This window comes from Hesperophylax consimilis, chromosome 6, assembly GCF_061612785.1.
Source record: "Hesperophylax consimilis isolate HC1 chromosome 6, BYU_Hcon_1.0, whole genome shotgun sequence".
Lineage (NCBI taxonomy): Eukaryota > Metazoa > Arthropoda > Insecta > Trichoptera > Limnephilidae > Hesperophylax > Hesperophylax consimilis.
In genome coordinates, this window is record NC_142841.1 from 20866795 (window position 1) to 20891095 (window position 24301).

Here is a 24301-nt window from a genome sequence, read left to right on the forward strand (position 1 = left end):
TCGACCCTCAAATATCTCAGGCAACTGATGGGGTTTTGTATGAGCACCCAATCAATAAAATTCAAATGTTTCGTATAATTATTCGATATAAATCTGGCTAACCCGTGATTTTTCAATTGTCGATTGTGAATGATAAGTATTTGTAAGCACGCAGCTTCCAGCTGTTTCAGGTAACCAATAAAAACTGTGCGATTATCTAATCAATGGTATTCAAATGTTTCATGTAATTTTTTGATATAAATCTGGCTAACCCGTGATGTTTCAATTGTCGTTTGTGATTGATAAGTATTTGAGAACACGCATCTTCCAGCTGTTTCGGGTAATTAATAAAATCCTTTGTGACTAACTAATTATGGCCAAGGTCGTTTTCAAACTATGCGGTTGACCCAATTCTCCAGTGATCCTTTGTTTTGTAAACAAATAATATAAACATCTCCTGACACACTAACCTAAATGTGAGATTTGTTTATTTTAAAATTCCTTAGAAGTCATTTGTGCCTCTTTACTGATTCAGTTATGATACCGTTTATTGTGCATAGTTAATTTAAATATTTTTAATTCCTTTATTGAAGTTAAACTATTTATTTCATTTTCCGAATTTAGTAAATTTACTAGGTTAAATGAAGAATAAATATAAATATATATTTAAGTACACATATCTCTATTGTCAAAATATGTTAAAAAAGAGTACATATATTAATAAATAAATATAAAATATATGATTCTACATAGTCTGGAATATTAATAAATACATATTTTCTTTTTCAATAATATAGATATGTTCTCGGGTAGGTATTAAAAATCGCTACCATTTCGATGTTTCGATTAATAAATAAAATACATATATATAATTACATGACTCATATATATATTCTTTATATACAATATTTTATTTTATATTTATAAATATATATACAAATATACAATATACATATATTAATGTATAATTCTTTGTTTTGTTGTTTTAATTTAATATTCAATTGATATACTTCCACTTCACAGCCCTTCTGTGTCTCCTGGGACCTGAAAATTATTTATAAAAGGAAAACTCACCCACGTCAAGGTATTTCCGGTCGGGTAGTACACAACAACCTTGATGAAGAAATCCTACCTAATTAATTGTATTTTTCAACTAATTTCAAAAAATAAATCTTTTCGACTATTTATTCCTATTTAATATTTTATTCTCGCTTGAATCGTATAAATTAGCTGATATTTAATTTTTCTTCCGAACGAAATCCTAATTCAGAAAACCCGTTGATTTAATAACACTTTTCTAGTTTAGACTTTTGAATGATAGCTGTTAAAATACTTTTTTCGAAATGGTAGATTGATGTTTAGAATTCCGGTTAAAATGACAAACACTTTTAACACTGTCGCTATACGTACGATGGATTTTAATTGAACAATTTATTAATTCTAAATTTCTTTTTATATATTTTTAAAAGAAAATTTTTTCGAATTGCGCAGACTTTTAATTATCTCGATTCTTAAAATTAATTTCTTTTCCGAACTGTTAATTTTAGAACAAAGGTTTGAGCATTTGTTATTATTTCTTTTCGAACTGTCTAGATTGTGTTTATTTTAAACTAAGACGTAAATATTTATTACTATTATTATTTTTACACAAAATTATAATCTATTTTTAAATATCAATACGCGATCACGTTCACTTTAGATTAACGATAACAAACTCTTAAATTTAATTTGAATGTTTTCACTTTGAATGAAATAATTATTTTTAAATTTTTAATTAATTCACAATTCACTTTTTGCACTTCACTTAACACTTTTAAGCACTGAGTTTAAATTATATTTATTTCCACTGTTTAACCAAATTAAACTGATTTAACAAAACTTCACTGGTGGGGTTTTCAGAATTTAGAAACTGAATTTAAGACTTCTTACAAAACTTTCTAAGTCCAGGTACTTGTTCAGAATTTAACACTTAGATTATTTCACTAGAATTTTACCAATAGACGTAGTACTGCCACGTAACAACTTTTCAAACCCTCGGCGCGACTGTCCCAAAACTGGTGTGTACCGTCACTTTATACCCCTCTCAGGTTCCAAAAGACGTATCTGAATTTCTCTTGATGCTTAATTCTATCTCCTATCAACTCGTAAATCCAAACACCCCTTCCATCAATATCGATCGTTCCTACATACGATCTTCTGTTTTCCGGCTCAAGGCGGTGTTCAGTTTCCATCTCACAATTCTAAATCGATAGGGTCCGAATCAGGTAAGTCTGCGTTAATCGCCCAAGCTCCCTTTGTCCTCTGTTCATACAAAAATGTAGTTAAAATCTCATGATTTTGCGTTCCTTTTTTTTCTCAATCCGCGATAGGTCCGTCCTCAATAACATATATATAGATCTCAATTTTATGCATCTCGTGCGAAATTGTTTAAATCCATGCTGAAATCTTTACTACGCATTTTTGAATTTCGATTTGTTTAAATTCTACTTAATTTTATTGTTACTTATATGAGCTTTTCCATTTCCACTCGTACTTTCTATCTCCATGACGTAGATTTGAGTTTTTCCTTTATCTTTGAATTTTATTTTTATCCGCGACGTTTTCTTGCACAATTTCTTCTTGATTCTTATGTCATTTCTCATAACTCTTATAATTACTCATTTTCCAAGTCGTATTTATTTATTTCACGGATAAGTTTGAATTGTATCACTTTTTTCCACTTGGATCATTTCCTATCTCCGTTCTTTACCCTTCCTTTTATCTTTTCTTCACTTTTCCCGATGTGTGTGGTCTCCTGGGAAATTTCATACTTCATTTATTATTAATTAATATATAGTTTTCCACACTTCTATGGGAGATATACCTAATTTGACTCTGGGATATCTGTCACTTTTATTGCCTGATCCAATCTCCGCCCCATCCTCCATCCCTCACTTACAAGATTTCACATAAATTATATGTCTGGACACCTGTTTACGTTTAAAATTTTGGTACCAGACTCGTAAATTTAGTTTAATTTCAAACCTATTAATTTTAATCTCTTTTGACTAATCTAAATACTTCCATAAGGTCCACGTTAAAGTTAATCGCTTTTCTAATCGTTTATTACCTTAACGTAAATAAAAATCATGTTCGGATTTTGATTGTTTATCCTTCAAAATATACATGAGACCGCCAACCTTTTATCTTGTTTCGATCCCTCCGTAATATTGGGTAACTCTAATATATATCTAACCTAATAATTATGTAAAATGTCTACTTTTCCTGAATCTAATCTATCGCTATTATGTTTAGTTTTACTGTCTTCTTCTAATACTCAATTTTCATTTTCCTAGAACCTTCGTAGCAGTCCGAAATCCCTGTACTATCCTTCCATTCGATCGCCGCACTTTTCTAAAAGTGTATTTTTTTTGCGAGATTTTTCATTCAAAATTGATTTACCAATATGTCCGTTTCATCTTAAATTGATAACGATTAATTTCCATTGTTTCCAAAACTCTCACCTCTCTTTAGTACGATTTTTATCGAACATGACACCCTCCTTCTATCATAAATAATTGTACTACAGTTGAAAATTCTGCCAGTGATTTTCCTTCGCTTTTCCCGTCCTTTTTTATACTATCACGTTTATAGTTTTTCCATTGCATTTTCGTGTGTGTGTTTTTCAACTTGTAAAATCTTCAAAGCACTCGATTTCAATGGTTCGCCATCACCTAAATGCCTCAGTTATTGTAAACATTTCCAGGAGTTTGTCACCTTGAAAGTCGACGTTGACCCTAAAGTGCGTTCACCTCTAATTTCTGTGGGAAAGAAGAAGCCATTAATTATCTTTTTTTATTGCCCGATCCAAAGTTTATTCCTTTGTCCGTCGTAGACACACCTCCCTCCGCTCACTGATTGGTTACTCAAAATTTTATAGCTCTTTGTTCAGATCTATTGGTTGACAAAATTCAATATTTATTTATAGGCCTAGGAAAAGGGGAAGTACCAGTCGTCCTAGACGATTTTACGACCTCTCTGCTTTCGTCTTAGAACCTCGATATAATTTCAACTATTACAGGAGTCTACTGCAAGCAAGCTGGATCAATTCTTTCTCCGCCAGATGTCGTTAGCATGTCCGTTTTCATAAATAATTTGCATATTTTCTTGCAGCTATGGTTTATCTGTTTTTTCTTTCACTGTGATTTAAAGCCTTTCATCACAATTGTTATGTATTATTTCAGCGTTTGGTTGAGTAAATCATCAGATTTGGCAACATTGGGTTAATTTACAACGGTGCCGCTTGAAACTCAGAACTAAGAAGCGTCCTGCGTGGTTTTTAATGCATAACGACGATCGTGCTGCGTCCACGCATTACTTCGATAGTACTGCGTCCCCGTGGCCATTGGCAAGTACATTGTTGTACATTATTTGAGCGTTTGGTTGAGTAAATCATCAGATTTGGCAACATTGGGATAATTTACAACGATGCCGCTTGACTCTCAGAACTAAGAAGCATCCTGCGTGGTTTTTAATGCATAACGACGATCGTGCTGGGTGTACGCATTACGTTGGTAGTATTGCGTCCGTTCACGAATAGATATTATTTTTAATACATATCGATGGTAGTGCTGTATCCACGCATTACATCGATAGTATTGCGAACCCGTGGCCGATCTAGATTAGGTATTATTTTTAATTAATGAAGACAATATTAGCGAAACTCAATCGAACATCTGAAACGGAAAAATCTGAAAAAGGCACTGTCACATTTGGGACTCGAACCCAGGACCTTTGGTTTTCCAGGCCGTGACTCAACCAACTGAGATAATGTGTCCCTATCCGATTCGGTCATATTTACTGTAATATACTTCGACTGAGAATTATCAACAGAGTGAAAGTTACTCCCAGTATCACCCGGGTGTAAGACCACCATTCAGAATTGAAACTTTGTGGCTTTAGCCGTGTTTAGTGACTATATCTGAATAGTCAGGTACTTTCCCACCTTTGTCTTCCCCACCTTTCTCTTCCCCATCGCTTCCCCTTCCCCACTTACCTACAGCCTCACAATATACCCCAATTGGGGATGCTATAGTCTCACTGGCTCCAGACTGGAGCAGTTGGGACTCTTGTGAGGAATTCAATATAAAAATAAAAATAAAACATAATCTTAATTTTCTTAACGCATATTTTTTATTGGCTGCTATCTTTATGTATGATTGCAGGATTCAACTCGAACTAAATGCGTGAGCAAGTACCTAAGCGATTCCTTCAGAAACTTGATCAGGGTGCTTAGGGTGTGAACATCTTGGAATAATTATCGATAATAACATCAAATGGAAAAGTCAAATAAACTCCACAGTAGACAGAATGAGAAAACTCATCTTTATATTTTTTCGACTTAGAAATTCTGTATCATTAAAAATACATAAAGATATTTATTTTGCACTTGCACATTCTACATAATAATATAATAACATAACATTTATATAGCGCAGTTTTGTGTTGTTTCACTACAAGTGCGCAATACACTACTACAATAAAGGGAATCGTGGCTTGCGGTGGGGGGGGGGGAGGGTGCATATTAATCATGCCTACTTCCATTTGTGACAATTCAAAAAATATTAATAAAAATTATCTTAAACAAGCCATATTACTATCCAACAATACATGTTTTCCAAGGTTTCCCCTCTCACAAAAATTTATGAAAAATACTCGTACATTAAGTACTTCAATTACATAAAGATTTCTTTGATAAAAATAATATTCCACAATAAATTTTAAGCAAAATAATTATTTATATTGGAGGACTAACCGTACAACTAGTTTGAACTACAACAGCATAACATCAATATTTAACGGTATAATTTTTTTTAATAAATTACTCAATTATTAAATTAATAAATTAGATATCAGAGAAAAATTATAACAGTTACAAAAAAATCAGTTTAAAATTCTCTAATACCACCTCATAACTTTTCTTATGGTTTGATATTATTTATTTTATTTCAGGGAAATCAACAGTTTACAATGTGGTTCATTTATACATGTGTAATTTACCTAACTGAGAAATCAATTACAAATTTCCTCAATATACTTTTCTATAATGTATCTAAAAATTTAAACACCATACTAAAATTTAACTAAAAAATATTCAATTTATCGAAGAAAGCAAACACTTTGTGGCTTGACATTATACAAATGAAACAAATACTTTGTTTTAAACCACATTCTTTTAATTTATATTTCGTCGACCGGTTTGGATTGATCCCAAATATTGTGTTAAATAAATATAAAGTGGTTTAAAAAGAAGTATTATAACAGGAGATTATTAAAACAGAAGATTATTATAAAATAATACTACATAATATATGTAATTACATTTTATGCAGTTTGGTACACGTTTAATACATTTTTAATTGAGTTTTTATATTTATTTTGGTGACATTGAAGATAGAATCAGAGAGAATGTTATTATACATATGTTGAACATATTCTTCTAAGACAAGAATTTTTATTTGAAATGGTTTTACAGTGTTTTTCTTTAAATAGATTACATGACGTGTGTGCCGTATAGGTACTTTTCAATTATGTTTAATAAACTCCACATATTATGTTTCTGCTTATCATTCTTAGGTATTATTTATAAATAACCTGTTTTTATTACTTTTATTGTATTTTCTTGTAAGGTTATTAATATTTTTTGTAATAATATTTGCAATATAAATATATAGTTGTCTTTTCCTAAGCACAAGCATCTGATTTATCTGAAAAGTGATTGAAATATTATTTTGTAAATATTGTAACACTAAAGATGTTAAGAAATATAAATACTCAAAAATATTTTTATTTTAAACATAATGATAATAATAAGTTTAGCTCATTAATTGAAATATTACAATTTGAGGTTGAACTAATTAAGTTAAATATAAAAACATATATTATTATATTGAATACGTAACGACGGAAGTGCTGCGTCTATGGTATTGTATCCTCGTAACCGATCACGAGTAGATATTATTTTGTATACATAACGACGGCCGTGCTGCGTCCACGCATTACATTACATCGATAGTATTGCGTCCCCATGGCCGTTTGTGAATTTGTACATTTTTATGTATTGTTTGAGCCCTTGGTGAAGCAAAACGCTAGATTTGGCAACATTTAGTTCATTTACAACGATGCCACGTAGCACTCAGAACTAAAAATCACCCTGCGCGGGTGGACATTTTTGTAAGATGGATTACAGTAGACGGTAAATTGACGTCCCGACCTAAAAAGGTCCGACCGCCCTCTGTAATCGAGCGAACTGGCGCGTTATGAAATGAACATTTTTACTAAGGATATCGTTGTAAAAAAATTGTCACACGCCTGCGCCCAGTAGGTACGTTTGTATACAAGATGCAACAAGATATTCATTCAAACTTCTCACTATCAGTAGACAGTTTGTTGTCAGGTCTGGTGTGTTTCTGGATGCCAAAAAAATAAAACAAATATTTATTTATTTGTTAATTTATTTATTACACCTAATAGACTTTTACATTCTAGTTTATTAGTTGAGTATCGCAGTTATTATAAATTCTTCAAAATTAAAACAATAGAGAAAACAAAATAGAATGAAAAAAAAATGTTACAACAAAAGTGTATAATAAAATAAGATACATTGGTAAAAATGATAAGAAGTCTCACATAAGTAGATATTCAAAATGAACAAAAGATTGCAAAAAATATAGATGTCTATTTGTCTCGATATATAAAAGAATTAAAATAAACAATATTTATATTATGATTTAAGATTTTCACGGCCAAAAGTATTTTTGTTATTTGTTTTTGGGGTATTATGCCGTGTTACGCTAACTCCTTCTTTAGCCAACGTTTCGGACAGCATTGCAGTGTCCATCATCAGGGCGGATGTGTTATTTGAAACGTTGGCTAAAGAAGTAGTTAGCGTAACACGGCATAATACCCCAAAAACAAATAACAAAAATATTTATATTGATTATTTTTAAGGTGAAATATATCTCCCATATCAGAATAAGTCATGTAATCCTAAGGGGTTTTATAATATAAGGGGCATAACAACGGCCTAAATGTACCTTTTGAAACTCTCAAAACAAATCCAAGAGTCTTAAGGTCCTTATATACGGAAGACGTAAAAATGAAATCGACCTTCAAAACGCCATGTAACAAACAAATAATATACACTCGGACGCCAGAATAAATTATTCAGTATGGACGTGAAACCTTTATTAGAATAGTCAGCAATATACGGAAGACGTAACAATTGAATTAGAGTGAACGGACGTGAAACCTATATTAAAAGGAACCTTCAATATATAAAAAATATACACCCGGACGTGAGTATGTACGTGACGCTAGAAATGTATGAAAGTGTAATAAACATCAAAACCTGCATTATTATGAATATTAAAAAAATATGATATTAGCGATTATTGTGAGTAAAACATAGTGCAATATTCACAAAAACAATTTAAAAAAAAGTACTAGAAGTGCTGGACGCCCAAAGACGGATTTACGCACGGACGCAATAAATGTTGTAGGACCTATATATATATATATATATATATATATATATATATATATATATATATATATATATGTATCCGCATTAAACCGTTTATATTATTGACATGATGCCACGTTTGAATTTAGGCAGTGAATCCGAAAAAATGTCAATGTTTGAGTTTAGACAAATATCACTTTGATGAGCTCGCAAGCACTATGGCAAATTTTAAATCTCTCGATAAACTGTACGTTTATATTTATTTCTATTATTCTTGTAGCATATCACTTAACTTCACTTCACGTTATTTCATACCCTTAAATGAAAAAAATATATATTGCCATTTTCAATATTTTTTATTTTATTTTAAATCATCCTTTTTAGGGAAACTTGAGGCTTTGAGACATGCCGTTTTCTTTTAGTTATTTTTTCAATAAAGTTCTTATTATGCCTCTTTATCCTGTTTCTTCTTATAATTTTTTCTCAATTACAAATACGAAATGCTCAAGTATTCAACATGATAAGCGTACTTTCGTTGTCATACTAAAATGACCCTCATCTCAAGTATTCAACTTTGAAGGTAATTTGAGATAAGTTTTTTTATATAAAGAATTCTTTAGAAGAAAATAGTCTAAATGTATTCTATGAAGTAAGTACTTCGTATTAAACGTGTTAATAAAAATAATACTGATCAAGATAAATATCATAAAATGTATGTCAAGAGTGTCTCAAGTAATAATACAATTCTACGGTGTAAATGTGTATATTATGATTTTTCTATATATACTAGAAAATGCAAATATTTCATTAAAATGTAGTCAAGTGTTCAGAATCCACACACAGATCTGCTCGGCGGACGCCGACGGCAACACACACGTGGACATATGGACATTCGGACATTCGAGCGACGACCATCTCATGTACAATGATGAAAATGTGTAGAGGAAATTTCTAGAAAATCTAGAACGAAACCAACCGTCCCCCCCAGTATACCAAAGTATTCTGATGAAATTCAATACCTCATAAAATTTCATTGTGAAATCTGGGAAAAAAATTAGACATACCATCACTGAGCGATGTCATAATCATAACTAAAACTTAACATCGATTCGACATAACAAGATTATGCTCGGCAAGCCAATCCGTTGCGTACATTTACACACGGATCGGCTCGTTACGGATAGATGGACAGCGGACCGAGCCGATCTGTCCGTCGCATGAATGTCCGTGTGTGAATTCTGCGCATTAGCCGTGGTCAGGGTCGTCGCAGAAATTTTAATTCTTTAGCTATCAGTTCAAATCAAATAAAAAAATGATGAAAATAATAAGACAAAAAAAGCTCGTAACGTATTTTTCAACTTCATCATCATAACATTTTTGACTAAGGCTTATAGAAATGGGGCATATTATTTTTGTCGGGCATGTTAAATTACCATAAAAATTTTACTCAAAAGTCTCCCAGTTCCAAGTATTTTTTTTTTTTTTTAAACTTGGTGTACTCTTTTTAATTTTAGTATATTTATTTTATTTCTTTCCTTTTATACTTATGCTATACCTTTTTAATTTTTCAATATAATATAATTCATACTCTATACCTCTAAGTCTTATATTTATGTTATTAATAGGCACACATCACCCCGTGAGTTCAGTCGTCGACCTTATTCATAATAATATAATGAATTTACGCGTTGACTGTGTGATGAAAGGCTTTAAATCACAATGAAAAAAAAAACAGATAAACCATAGCTGCAAAAAAATATGCAAATTATTTATGAAAACGGACATGCTAACGACATCTGGCGGAGAAAGAATTGATCCAGCTTGCTTGCAGTAGACACCTGTAATAGTTGAAATTAAATCTAGGTTCCGGGACGAAAGCAGAGAGGTCGTAAAATCGTCTAGGACGACTGGTACTTCCCCTTTCCCAGGCCTATAAATAAAAATTGAATTTTGTCAACCAATAGATCTGAACAAAAAGAATGGAAAGAGAGATAGGGAATAACAGAATGAGGGGGGGGGAGAAAGGAAATAACAGAATGGAAAGAGAGATAGGGAATAACAGAATGAGGGGGGGGGAGAAAGGAAATAACAGAATGGAGAGAGAGATAGGGAATGATAGAGTGAGGTAGAGAAAGGAAATAACAGGAAGTGATGTAGGAAAAGGAATAACAGAACGAGGGGGGGGAGAAAAGCTAGACTACATTTTGAACACAATTTCGATGTCTAAAGTAGTATACAACGTTAGCCACAGCAAATTGAGTTCAGAGGGGGGAACTGTGATGAAAGGCTTTAAATCAGAGTGAAAAAAAAAAACAGATAAACCATAGCTGCAAAAAAATATGCAAATTATTTATGAAAACGGACATGCTAACGACATCTGGCGGAGAAAGAATTGATCCAGCTTGCTTGCAGTAGACACCTGTAATAGTTGAAATTAAATCTAGGTTCCGGGACGAAAGCAGAGAGGTCGTAAAATCGTCTAGGACGACTGGTACTTCCCCTTTCCCAGGCCTATAAATAAAAATTGAATTTTGTCAACCAATAGATCTGAACAAAGAGCTATAAAATTTTGAGTAACCAATCAGTGAACGAAGGGGGGTGTGTCTACGAAAGACAAAGGATTGAACCTTGGACCCGACATTAAAAAAGATAATTAATGGCTTCTTCTTTCCCACAGAAATTAGAGGTGAACGCACTTTAGGGTCAACATCGACTTTCAAGGTGACAAACTCCTGGAAATGTTTACAATAACTGAGACGTTTATGGGGTATCGAACCATTGAAATCGGGTGCTTGGAAGTCTTACAAGTTGTAAAGCGCACACACAAAAATGCAATGAAAAAAATTATAAACGTGATAGTATAAAAAAAGGACGGGAAAAGCGAAGGAAAATCACTGGCAGGATTTTCAACTGTAGTACAATTATTTATGATAGGAGGAGGGTGTCATGTTCGATAAAAATCGTACTAAAGAGAGGTGAGAGTTTTGGAAACAATGGAAATTAATCGTTATCAATTTAAGATGAAACGGACATATTGGTAAATCAATTTTGAATGAAAATCTCGCAAAAAAAATAGACATTTTAGAAAAGTGCGGCGACCGAATGGAAGGATAATACAGAGATTTTGGACTGCTACGAAGGTTCTAGGGACGTGAAAATCGAGTAGCAGAAGAAGACAGTAAAACTAAACATAATAGCGATAGATTAGATTCAGGAAAAGTAGACATTTTACATAATTATTAGGTTAGATATATATTAGAGTTACCCAATATTACGGAGGGATCGAAACAAGATAAAAGGTTGGCGGTCTCATGTATATTTTGAAGGATAAACAATCAAAATCCGAACATGATTTTTATTTACGTTAAGGTAATAAACGATTAGAAAAGCGATTAACTTTAACGTGGACCTTATGGAAGTATTTAGATTAGACAAAAGAGATTAAAATTAATAGGTTTGAAATTAAACTAAATTTACGAGTCTAGTACCAAAATTTTAAACATAAACAGATGTCAATGCATATGTTTTATGTGAATCCTGGTATGAGAAAGATAGAAAATTGGGCGGAGATTGGGTCAGGCAATAAAAATGACAGATATCCCAGAGTCTAATTAGGTATATCTCCCATGGAAGTGTGGAAAACTATATATTAATTAATAATAAATGAAGTATGAAATTTCCCAGCAGACTACACACATCGGGAAAAGTGGAGAAAAGATAAAAGGAAGGGTAAAGAACGGAGATAAAGAATAATCCAAGTGGAAAAAAGTGATACAATTCGAATTTATCCGTGAAATTAATAAATACGACTTGGAAAATGAGTAATTATAAGAGTTATGAGAAATGACATAAGAATCAAGAAGAATTTGTGCAAGAAAACGTCGCGGATAAAAATAAAATTCAAAGATAAAGGAAAAACTCAAATCTGCGTCATGGAGATAGAAAGTACGAGTGGAAATGGAAAAGCTCATATAAGTAACAATAAAATTAAGTAGAATTTAAACAAATCGAAATTCAAAAATGCGTAGTAAAGATTTCGACATGGATTTAAACAATTTTCGCACGAGATGCATAAAATTGAGATCTGTATATATGTTATTGAGGACGGACCTATCGCGAATTGAGAAAAAAAAGGAACGCAAAATCATGAGATTCTAACTACATTTTTGTATGAACAGAGGACAAAGGGAGCTTGGGCGATTAACACAGACTTACCTGATTCGGACCCTATCGACTTAGATTTGTGAGATGGAAACTGAACACCGCCTTGAGCCGGAAAGCAGAACATCTTATGGAACCACAATCGATATTGATGGGAGGGATGTTCGGATTTGCGAGTTGGTAAAAGATAGAATTGATTACCAAAGGAAATTCAGATACGTCTTTTGGAACCTGAGAGGGGTATAAAAGATGGAACTCATCAGTCAGGAGGCAGTCGCGCCGAGGGTTTGAAAAGTTGTTACGTGGCAGTACTACGTCTATTGGTAAAATTCTAGTGAAATAATCTAAGTGTTAAATTCTGAACAAGTCCCTGGACTTAGAAAGTTTTGTAAGAAGTCTTAAATTCAGTTTCTAAATTCTGAAAACCCCACCAGTGAAGTTTTGTTAAATCAGTTTAATTTGGTTAAACAGTGAAAATAAATATAATTTAAACTCAGTGCTTAAAAGTGTTAAGTGAAGTGCAAAAAGTGAATTGTGAATTAATTAAAAATTTAAAAATAATTATTTCATTCAAAGTGAAAACATTCAAATTAAATTTAAGAGTTTGTTATCGTTAATCTAAAGTGAACGTGATCGCGTATTGATATTTAAAAATAGATTATAATTTTGTGTAAAAATAATAATAGTAATAAATATTTACGTCTTAGTTTAAAATAAACACAATCTAGACAGTTCGAAAAGAAATAATAACAAATGCTCAAACCTTTGTTCTAAAATTAACAGTTCGGAAAAGAAATTAATTTTAAGAATCGAGATAATTAAAAGTCTGCGCAATTCGAAAAAATTTTCTTTTAAAAATATATAAAAAGAAATTTAGAATTAATAAATTGTTCAATTAAAATCCATCGTGCGTATAGCGACAGTGTTAAAAGTGTTTGTCGTTTTAACCGGAATTTTAATCATCAGTCTATCATTTCGAAAAAGAATTTGAAACAGCTATCATTCAAAAGCCTAAACTAGAAAAGTGTTATTAAGTCAACGGGTTTTCTGAATTAGGATTTCGTTCGGAAGAAAAATTAAATATCAGCTAATTTATACGATTCAAGCGAGAATAAAAAATTAAATAGGAATAAATAGTCGAAGAGATTTATTTTGAAATTAGTTGAAAAATACAATTAATTAGGTAGGATTTCTTCATCAAGGTTGTTGTGTACTACCCGACCGGAAATACCTTGACGTGGGTGAGTTTTCCTTTTATAAATAATTTTCAGGTCCCAGGAGACACAGAAGGGCTGTGAAGTGGAAGTATATCAATTGGATATTAAATTAAAACAACAAAACAAAGAATTACACATTAATATATGCATATTGTATATTTGTATATATATTTATCTATATAAAAGTAAAGTAAAATATTGTATATAAAGAATATATATATGAGTAATGTAATTATATATATGTATTTTATTTATTAATCGAAGCATCGAAATGGTAGCGATTTTTAATACCTACCCGAGGATATATCTATATTATTGAAAAGGAAAATATGTATTTATTAATATTCCAGACTATGTAGAATCATATATTTTATATTTATTTATTAATATATGTACTCTTAGTTAACATATTTTGATAATCGAGATATGTGTACTTATATATGTATATTTATTCTTCAATTAAACCTAGTAAATTTACTAAATTCGGGAAATGAAATAAATAGTTTAACTTCTATAAAGGATTTAAAAATATTTTAATAAATAGTGCGCAATAGAAGTAAAGAGGCACAAATGACTTCTAAGGAATTTTAAAATAAACAAATCTCACATTTAGGTTAGTGTGTCAGGAGATGTTTATATTATTTGTTTACAAATAAAGAGCTCACTGGAGAATTGGGTCAACCGCATAGTTTGGAAACGACCTTGGCCATAATTAGTTAGTCACAAAGGATTTTATTAATTACCCGAAACAGCTGGAAGATGCGTGTTCTCAAATACTTATCAATCACAAACGACAATTGAAAAATCACGGGTTAGCCAGATTTATATCGAAATATTACATGAAACATTTAAATATCATTGATTAGATAGTCGCATAGATTTTTATTAGTTATCTGAACCAGCTGGAAGCTGCGTGCGCTCAAATACCTATCATTCACAATCGACAATTGAAAAATCACGGGTTAGCCAGATTTATATCGAATAATTATACGAAACATTTGAATATTATTGATTGGGTGCTCATACAAAACCCCATCAGTTGCCTGAGATATTTGAGGGTCGAGTACTCTCTAATGTGGCAATCAACTACTTGAAACAATTGGAAAATCACGGGATAGGATGAACAAAAATTAATGTTGAACCCTGGAGGTAAAATTTAAAACAAATACAGTTCATCAATAGGAGGCAGTGGTCGCTCCTATAACAAGACCATTAACCAAATCCAATAGAGATGGCGATTCTCTTAAATAAAAACGTCAAAACCAAACAAACAAAAGCCTGGAGTTCGATAGCTCTCCAAAACAAACTATCAAATATGATCTTATTTTACTAGTATTTATTAGTATCACCTTATTAGTACGTATATATTCGGTTACCAGACCTAGAGCTTCGCAGAGTTCTTGGCGCGAGATCCGAGCTCGGGATGCGAGGTAGATAGCCTCGTATTGCGAGTTATAAGCCTTTCCCAAACTGTATGTATACATATATTTATTCGTATGTACTGTTTACTGGAGGATGCGGACCTGCATACAGCTTGCATTTTAGGTCTAATAGACCACTATCGCATCTTCTCTTAAACGTGGAATGAGGATTCACGACCCGTAAGTCCACACCAACCGTGAGTATATGATTGTATATAGGACGAAACCGGTTCGCCCTAAGTAAATTGTAGTCCAAGGAGGTGTTGGAATTTGGGGGTATCGGGACCCGGGGGGAAACTTGAATGCAGTACATGATGACGTGGAAGGCTTCTTGGGACACGATAACTTAGGTATCAATCAAGGAGCCGTGTCAAAGGATTGTGCAAATTTCTAGTCCACTCCCGATCATCTCGTTTACTTGTTGGAGGATTGGAGCCAAATTATGCCAGCAAATGGGCTATTCCGAGTTCGTCAAATATGCAATTAACTAATTACATTAACCTACTAAATCAATCTTTACATGTACCTTATAGCAGCAGAATCATAAAGGAGTGGTGCCACACAGACACAAAAGTTCACCAAAATCAAATTTACTAACAATTAACCATTTGAGTTATATTAAATTACCTGTCCAAATAAACATGTATAATATCTTTTATCAGCGTTTAACTACGATTTTGTTAGGGTGCAGGGAATCAGAATAATTACAATAGGAAAGTTAGCTCATTCAGAAAATTCATTTAAGTCTAGGTTTGCAATAGAAAGACTAATTCAACTTTGAACTCAACACCTCGATCAGAACCAAGAGGGTTACCACAAAAATGAAAGTAATTAAAATCCTATATCATAAATCAAAAAAATTACACAACGTTTGATGGAATTTAATTACAATATAAATACGGGTATATTTGCGTTCAAGATCGTAAATAACGTATTAATTAGTTAAGTACATATGTCTATAAAGATATATAGTACAAGAGAGCTTTAAGTAGCTTTCTGTAGATATCAAAGAAGAGGGTCCAATTTTCATGGAGGCTTATGTGTTGTAGGTGAGGAATTTTCCATCCCTGCGAACACATATGCAAAGCCTTAGAAAAAAAAATTAAACATCGGTCATAGCCAAGAGAGAAGAAAATTCTATATTGTTTGAAACAAAATAAAAGAATGGCGAAAAGGCGAAAACATTACAACTGTAGTAGATTTTAGCGATCTACTGTGACTATACAGATTTACTTGCGTAATTTGCATACAGCTGGAGCGATATGTAGATTTAATTTCTAAGGTAAACGTAGAATTATTCTCATTGTTTATATTTAACTATACAAAAAAATATCACCGAAAAAACATCAAATTGAATAAAAATTGTTTCAATAAATTTTTTTGTCGTTACGGCATATCAACATAAAATTTAGAAACCATTAAAAATATTGATTGGGTTTAAGAATTTTCTTTGTGTTTGTCAGTTTTTTTTCTAAGCATTGCCACATTAAATTAATGAAGGACACATTTCCAATAAATCCTTGAATGGTACTAATAAAGTCAAAAGTTTAAGAGGTAAAACGGAGCCTGGCGCGTGTAAAATTTTGACGCCCCTTGTCAAAACCAGTAGACGCCTAGGTAGGTGATCATTGCATGATTTGTATTTTTTTGTTAAAAATAATCATAAGTGCTGTGTTTTAGGATTTTCTACTCCAATTAGTAGACTAAGGTAAAAAGCCTTAATAAATTACATCAGTTCGTTAAAACTAAAATATAATAATAATTTTTCTATTTCTAGGGATATGCAATTTAACTTTATCATATTGGCACCATAGCAAACAATAAAATATTGAAAAATCAGATAAGAACAAGTACCTACAACAAATATCAAGAAGAGAGAAGAGAAAAAAAGTTAACAATTATTTTTATAATGAATAATTATTAGCCTGTAACACTCATCCACATTGAAAAATCTCCTCAGGCTAATAATTATTGCTTATAAAAATAATTGTTACCCTTTGTGATATGCATAAAAAAAATCTTGTCTTAAAAAAATTAGTTTACCAAAAAAAGTTATTGTTACTCCTTATTTTTTAATGATAAACTGATGTTTATAAGACTAGGTTTTTTATGTATGGCACAAAGAATAACAAATTATAATAAGCAAAATTACTCGCCTGAATTATCCATACAAATTGAAAATATCTCCAGAGTAAAAGTAAATGCCGCCGACGGGAATTGAACCATGAAATATTTTGACTTGTCAAATGTTATTATTTTTGAATGATAAACCAACGTTTATAAGACAAACTTGCAGGCATTTATTTTTACTCGTGCGATATTTTCAATTCGTATGGATATTTCAAGCGAGTAATTTTGCTTTTAATAATTATAATAATATTAGCGAAATAAGATGTTTAAAATTTTTTATTTTAATTTTAGCATGGAATAAATTCAAATGTCAGCGGAACTGAATTTATTTCCAAGCTTATGACCATGGCCATTAGACTGGGGAATTAATGAAATAGTTTGTTTCCGACGAATAAACAAAAAACAACACAGGAAGTCTCGTGTTACAATTCGGTGCTCGGAAATATGATGTATGGAGGAAGCCAGGCAGAAAACGCAATTAGGAACTTGGGAGAAAAGTAATATAGCTAAATAAAACAAAAATGTTATTTCTCTTCATAGATCAACAAACGCTGGCGCTGATTCGAAAAACAAATACTTTTTTAAAGGTTTTTTTATATTTCATCATGTATTCAGAGAAGGTTGAGCAAGATTATTTTTTTAAATATGTACTTTCAACTCAAAGATAATTGTAAGATAATTCAAAGTTATCCCTAAAATCACGAATAATTGAATTATTCATGGCCCTTAAAACAAATTATTAAAAAAGCCCAAATTAAATGGGTGTATAAACAGGCTCATTTCTCGGCAGAATCCGGAAAAACCGAGGTATGTATGACGTCACGCGTATCCCCGGCATATTATTATCGTTTTGGCGGGCTTTGAAAAATTCACTGAAAATGAAGTTATCTTAAATAAATTAAAAAAACACTTATTTAGCTAGAATGGAGATAATTATTAAAAAAAATAATTGGAATTCCTTATTCATTGATTCAAAATCATTTCGGTAAACAGGGTTTCGAGGAAATCAGAATAAGAAGAAGAGGTAAATGTGTGTAGGAAGAAACAAGGCTCATTTGAAGTTTTACGATCCGTTTTAATCCGCACCATTTTAAAACTAATTCAAATACCATCACTGTTACAGAGTAAGAAAAACGAACGCCCGAGAATGGTTTGTCACGATCAAGTATATCAAATACCTAACTTCATTTGTTTCATATCAAGCGTCAGAATAACATAAGAGTATGTATTGATGTGAATAAGGCAAGGAGTATGTTCCAAGATACCCCTACGTAGCTGTCCAGTATCCATCCTCTCTGCATACCGCTGCGGAGAAATGGTGTGAAAGTTATTTAGTTAGATAGTAACAGAGAGATTGATTTATTTTTTACATCAATTGAAAAAGATAAGAACCGCTTCCAAATGATTGCATATTATGAATAATTAATCATACACCTGTTTTTATAATTCGTGCCATGATGTAATCAATCGGAAATTTTACATAGGTATAAATCGTAATTTTACCTTACTGCGTCCGTCGAACTTTGAACGAGCGCCAACCACTTGCAATTGATTACTTTCTGACACCAATTAACCGTCTAGGTTAGAACCCTGACATTACGTTCTTTGCCAAGTTTATTTGAGCACAAACTAGTACCCTCAATATTTAAATTTTTATATATTTAAATATTTTCTACGCCCATATGGACTTTTAAAAACATTTGCTGTACATAATAGTTTAGTGCAAAAATTTGCTTGGTAATCTTCTAATAAATTGAAATAATCTTCTAATAAAGTGTATGAAGAATGAGTTAATGATGAATGTAAGTAAGTCTATATTAATGGTGTTTGAAAGAGAGAGTACGAAAACAGTGTGCAATATAGCTGTGAATGAGGAATACTTGGAGCAGGTGGATGAGTTTGTGTATTTAGGTAGCATGTTTACGAGAGATGGGAAGGCTGACAGAGATATTGAAAGAAGGGTAAATGCAGGTAACTCCATTAATGGAGGACTGAACGCAGGTGGCGCTAACAAAAAATTGTCCAAAGAAGCGAAGTTAGCAGTCCCCAATGGAGTTTTTTTTTTTTTTTTTTATAGTGAATACCTCACAAGAGTCCCAACTGCTCCCGTCTGGAGCCAGTGAGACTATGGCATCCCCAATTGGGGGATGTTGTGAGGCTGAAGGTAAGTGGGGAAGGGAAAGAGGAAGGTGGGGAAGTACCTGGCTATTCAGATCTAGTCACTAAACACGGCTAAAGCCATTTGGAGCAACGTTTCAATTCTGAATGGTGGTCTTACACCAGGGCGATACTGGTAGTATCTTCCACTCTGGAACGTGCCGCAAATATACTATATATTATTTTTAATTAATTAATTGTGAAATAACACAAATTAATTAAATAAAATTTATTTGCGCACGCCGGGTTTGAACCCGCGACCTTCGGAATGGTAGTCCAATGCGTTACCACTGGACTATGCCGTCAAAGGAGTGCTGGTACCTACCCTGATGTATGGATGTAAAGGATGAAAGTAGATTGAATGCTGTTGAAATGAGATCTCTGAGGCGTATGTGTGGTAAAACCATGTATGATCGTGTGAGGAATGTGGAGATCCGCAAAGAGTGCAAGGCTGATGTAAGCGTAATGAGTAAGATCAAGAAAGGGACGCTTAGATGGTTTGGGCATGTAAAGCAAATGAGCGAAGAAAGGAGTGTCAGGAAAATATACGATGCAAATGTGAATGGCAGCAGAAGTCGGGGACGCCCGAGGAAGACATGGCACGACCAAGTGAATTAGATACTTGAGTCGGGCCATGTCAAGAGTCGGAACAATAGAAGAGTATGTATAAATGTGAATGAGGCAAGGAGTGTGTGCCAAGGCTGAGTTGTTTGGAGGTCCGTCTACTCTGCCTACCACTGCGGAGAAACGGCGTGATGGTTAGTTAGTTTTTTTTATTTTTTTTGTACACTTTGTACAACGATGATCGTGCGAAAACTTACTAACAAACAGTATTTTTCTTGCTTACGCCTACTCACTAGCAAAAAAATGGTCAGCAAGAATATTTTCGAACGTTCTAAAATATTGTAAATAGGTTTTTCTATTAACATTTTTTTATATTTTCTCGAGTAATTTTTCCAAAGTCAAATAACATGTCTGAATTTTGCTGCATGCGAGCAATGCATCTATGTGAATACTGTGTTTGACAGAATATTTGCTGCAATTCATATAAGAAGTTGGCAGAAATATTAATCACAAATTGTAAAGCAGTGAGCAGATTATAAAGGTTACTGCAAATTTTCTTTTTTTTATTCACTCCTACCGGAGAAACAGCTTTTTCATAAAACCCATCCTCTATTAATGGCTCATCAAAAGGTCATTTTCGTTAATTGAGATGATTTTTTTACTCGAATGCCTTTGATTTTACCTTATTGTCAAAGTGGTTGTATTATTACATGGTTGTTAGCTGATAACTTGATGTATGTAGCCATAGTATGCGGTCAAGTTTGGTCAGAATTTACATTTCTAAACCGCAGACCGAACTTTCTTTATTTCAGCGTACAAATTTCTCTCAGACGTTCAGTACAATCATGTTTATGAACCTAGCTTATAATGTTAAATTACTCATCGTGATAATAGTAGTAATGTTTTAATTTATTTATCAAGTTATCATATGCATGCATTTCTGCAGCACAAATTAGCAGTTTTGTGCTTTTGTATTTAAATACTTACGTCATAAATACATTGTTCATGAAATTGACCATTGTTTCATAATTTTTTGAATGCAGAATTGTTTCTTTGTTATTTTCAAAGAAAAATGTTATCGTCCGTAATAATGGATTTTGTTCGTCTTGAATGAACGGGTCAACTGAAAAAACATCAAAAAAAATATTTTATGTTTAATAAAGCTTAACGGAAGTTTTCGATATCAGACGTAGACAGTAATTTTCCTCTTAGTTTGAATGTCAAGTGTGCAAAGTTTCAACAATCTCAGTGCAATTTGAGAAGCGGGTTTGGGTACAGCCGCACCGGAAACCATTTATAGAATAACCAATACCTCCGCCAAAGTTCACCCTAGTGGTCCACACGTTTGGCGGTTTAGCAGGGGTGACCGGGTTCATCGGGTGAGATGTGTTCATGTGCATGCACATCAATGGTGCGCCTGATCGGGAGAGGCTGGTTTGGAGAGACCCTTTGACTTCTCCAACTGGTCTCTCTTGACCCATCACCTTGCGCCACAGCGGGTCGAATATATACGAATATAGATTCCCATACACCTCTCATACTGTTTTCCTTCCCAGAACTTTCTCTCCTTCCTTCCCTTTAAAGGCACACCACACAGCATCCCGAAAGATGACAGGCCTTAAGGGAAATTATTTTCCTCAGGGCCTCTTGTGTGGGTTTAATGTATAAAAAATCTCGGAATAAAACTATAGATTTGTATACAAATCAAATCCGCGCTGCATGTCCGCCCGCTTGCCACTGACGGTCTACTTAAAGTAAATAGATAGATTGTACAATAATAATATTGATATTTTTCTTAGAAAGCAATCACTTTGTGGTTTTACATTACACATTATATTTAATATGATGCAAAAACATTAAATAACAATTACTTGTTGTATTTCTTAAAAAAATCGTGTCACATTAAAATAATAATATTTTATGACTCAAAAATGAAATCTTACCCTAAAGTGTATTGCAGATAACAGATATAACAATACACTAGTAGTAAAAATTATATTCATTCGGTATTTTTTAATGTTTACAGCTTTTGCACACAAAAATAAGACAGACCTTATCCAAGACAACACGTTTTAAATATCATAACAAGTTATTCTAATTAGTCGCTATACAATCGAATAACTTCGTTTAAGTGCTAAGGTAGCTATGTACTAAAAATAACAAATTGATTGAAAAAAGTATCTCTTTTCTTTTTTATTATTTTTTTGTTTGTTTTTGTAACTATTTCTCTATGAAGCGGCAGCTTCCATGATTCAAGTTGAACGATGATGTATTTCAGGTCCAAGCTATTCAATTCTAGCCGTTCTCAATAAAAATCTCACCACGATTGCCACCCGATAATAGATCTAAAACCTCATCACGCTAGATATTTCTTTCCTTTGAAAACGAGAGGGCCAGTTTGTGAGGAGTGCCTTCAGGTGTCCCGTTCTAAGGCCAATGAGTGAGTGAGAGGTTTTTTACAGAAGGTTTGTTGAAGACACAGTCTACTTATAACTTACGCAACTTTATAAAAAGATGCGAAGTAAATCTATATATAAAACTGAGTCGGTCATGGCAATGGGTTTTATTTTTGATTACGTGTTGTACGGATGGAACGTTTTACTCGTGCAGGCCGACCACAGAGTTCTTGGTACATGCTAAACCTCAAACAGGTAAATTAATAGAGCTATGAAGTCACCGAGTGAAAAGATCGTCAGGTTAAAATGAAATTTTAGTTTATTTGCTTCATGTGAAACGCGCTTTTGACGGGGTGCGTTGGTTTGCATTGCCCGTTACAAATGTATTTGTTGGATTCAATTCGAGCCTCTTGCAACCAGTCGAGTCAAGCAGCCGTTCACTGCGCATGTGCGGCCGCTACTTCCGGGATACTTTTGTCTGATTTTGGAAATACGTATTTAGAATCCGAAACAGAATATTTGTTCGAAGTTCAAGGCACTTTCCCGCAAGGATGTGCAGTGAAAACGGGTGAAATCGTCTCCGAAACGTTTCGAAAAACGAAAATTCAACGCGATTTCAAATTATGTTCAATAATAATTAAGTAGGAGTTGGTGTACATAACCTCACTCGCGCGAAACGAAAGTTACCAATACGTTTGAGGATAATCCATTGCGTTTTGTGTGTCATTTATCTAAATAACATCAAACATACTTTCTGTTTAGTTTCAAGTCAGTAGATATTGTGAAAAAATAGCTACAGAATCCAGATTTGCAACGGCATATCATATATAAGATATCAACGCACGAACAAGAAACCCGTCATCCGTCATCAAAACCAATCATTAAAGTTTTTCATCATTTCAAACCTATCATACGGTGATAGGATGTTTAAATGATTATTCAACGGAAATTATAAATGATCAAATGATCATTGTGAGTTTTACAGGAGTATTGTAATAAACAAAGTGGCATTGTAACTAGTGAAAATAATTTGTATGAGTGACCCTATTTCTGTGGGTTTTGTTAGTGTTTTCAATCGGTTTTGTTCATTGTGTAACAATAATTGGTGTAATCAGTGAGTTCTGGTGATAGACTTGTGAATCAGTGAGTTTTGGTGGTAGACTGGTGAATCAGTCATGTTTTTGGTGATCCGTGAGTGTGGGTTTTGAAGGAATATTTTCGAAATCGCCAACATGAGGCACACAGTCATGGATATACACAAAAGCACTGCGCTTCATCTATTAGCAATATGGACTTGCATAGTTGCACAAGGTAATTACTCAACATAATACTATGCAATTATAACTTTTTTCTTTGTAATAACCATGCATATTATCAAAAAGAGTTATTTGAAAAAGATCATATCAAAACACTATGTATTTTTTTAATGTGAGTACCGCACAAGAGTCCCGACCATCTGGAGCCAGTGAGACTATGGCATGCCTAATCAAGGAATGTTATGAAGGAAAAAGTAGTAGGGAGTGGAAGGAGATGGGGAAGAGGAAGCTGGCGAGAGTAAGCGGGTCACCAAACACGGTTAAAGCAACGTGAATCAACGTTTCGATTCCTAATGGTAGTCTTTCACCATGGTGCCACTGAAAGTATCTACCACCCTGTAACGTACAGCAAACATACTAAATATATTAAATAAAATAATTCAAGTGAAATAACACATTTGTCTTGATTTGAACCGGCGATATCGTAAAAATCGTAACCACTCAACCACGGAGGCCG

At 33.0% G+C, this 24301-nt stretch overlaps 1 protein-coding gene across 1 annotated transcript in view; it reads left to right on the plus strand.

Moving 5' to 3' along the window:
- Positions 1–22962: 22962 nt before the first annotated feature.
- Positions 22963–24301, plus strand: part of Cad96Ca (tyrosine kinase receptor Cad96Ca) — a 228342-nt gene continuing 227003 nt past the window's right edge. The window contains exon 1 of the mRNA XM_089632444.1: positions 22963–23839. Coding sequence (XP_089488570.1) covers positions 23761–23839 — 79 coding nt within the window. The 5' untranslated portion in view covers positions 22963–23760. The remainder of the gene's footprint in view (positions 23840–24301) is intronic.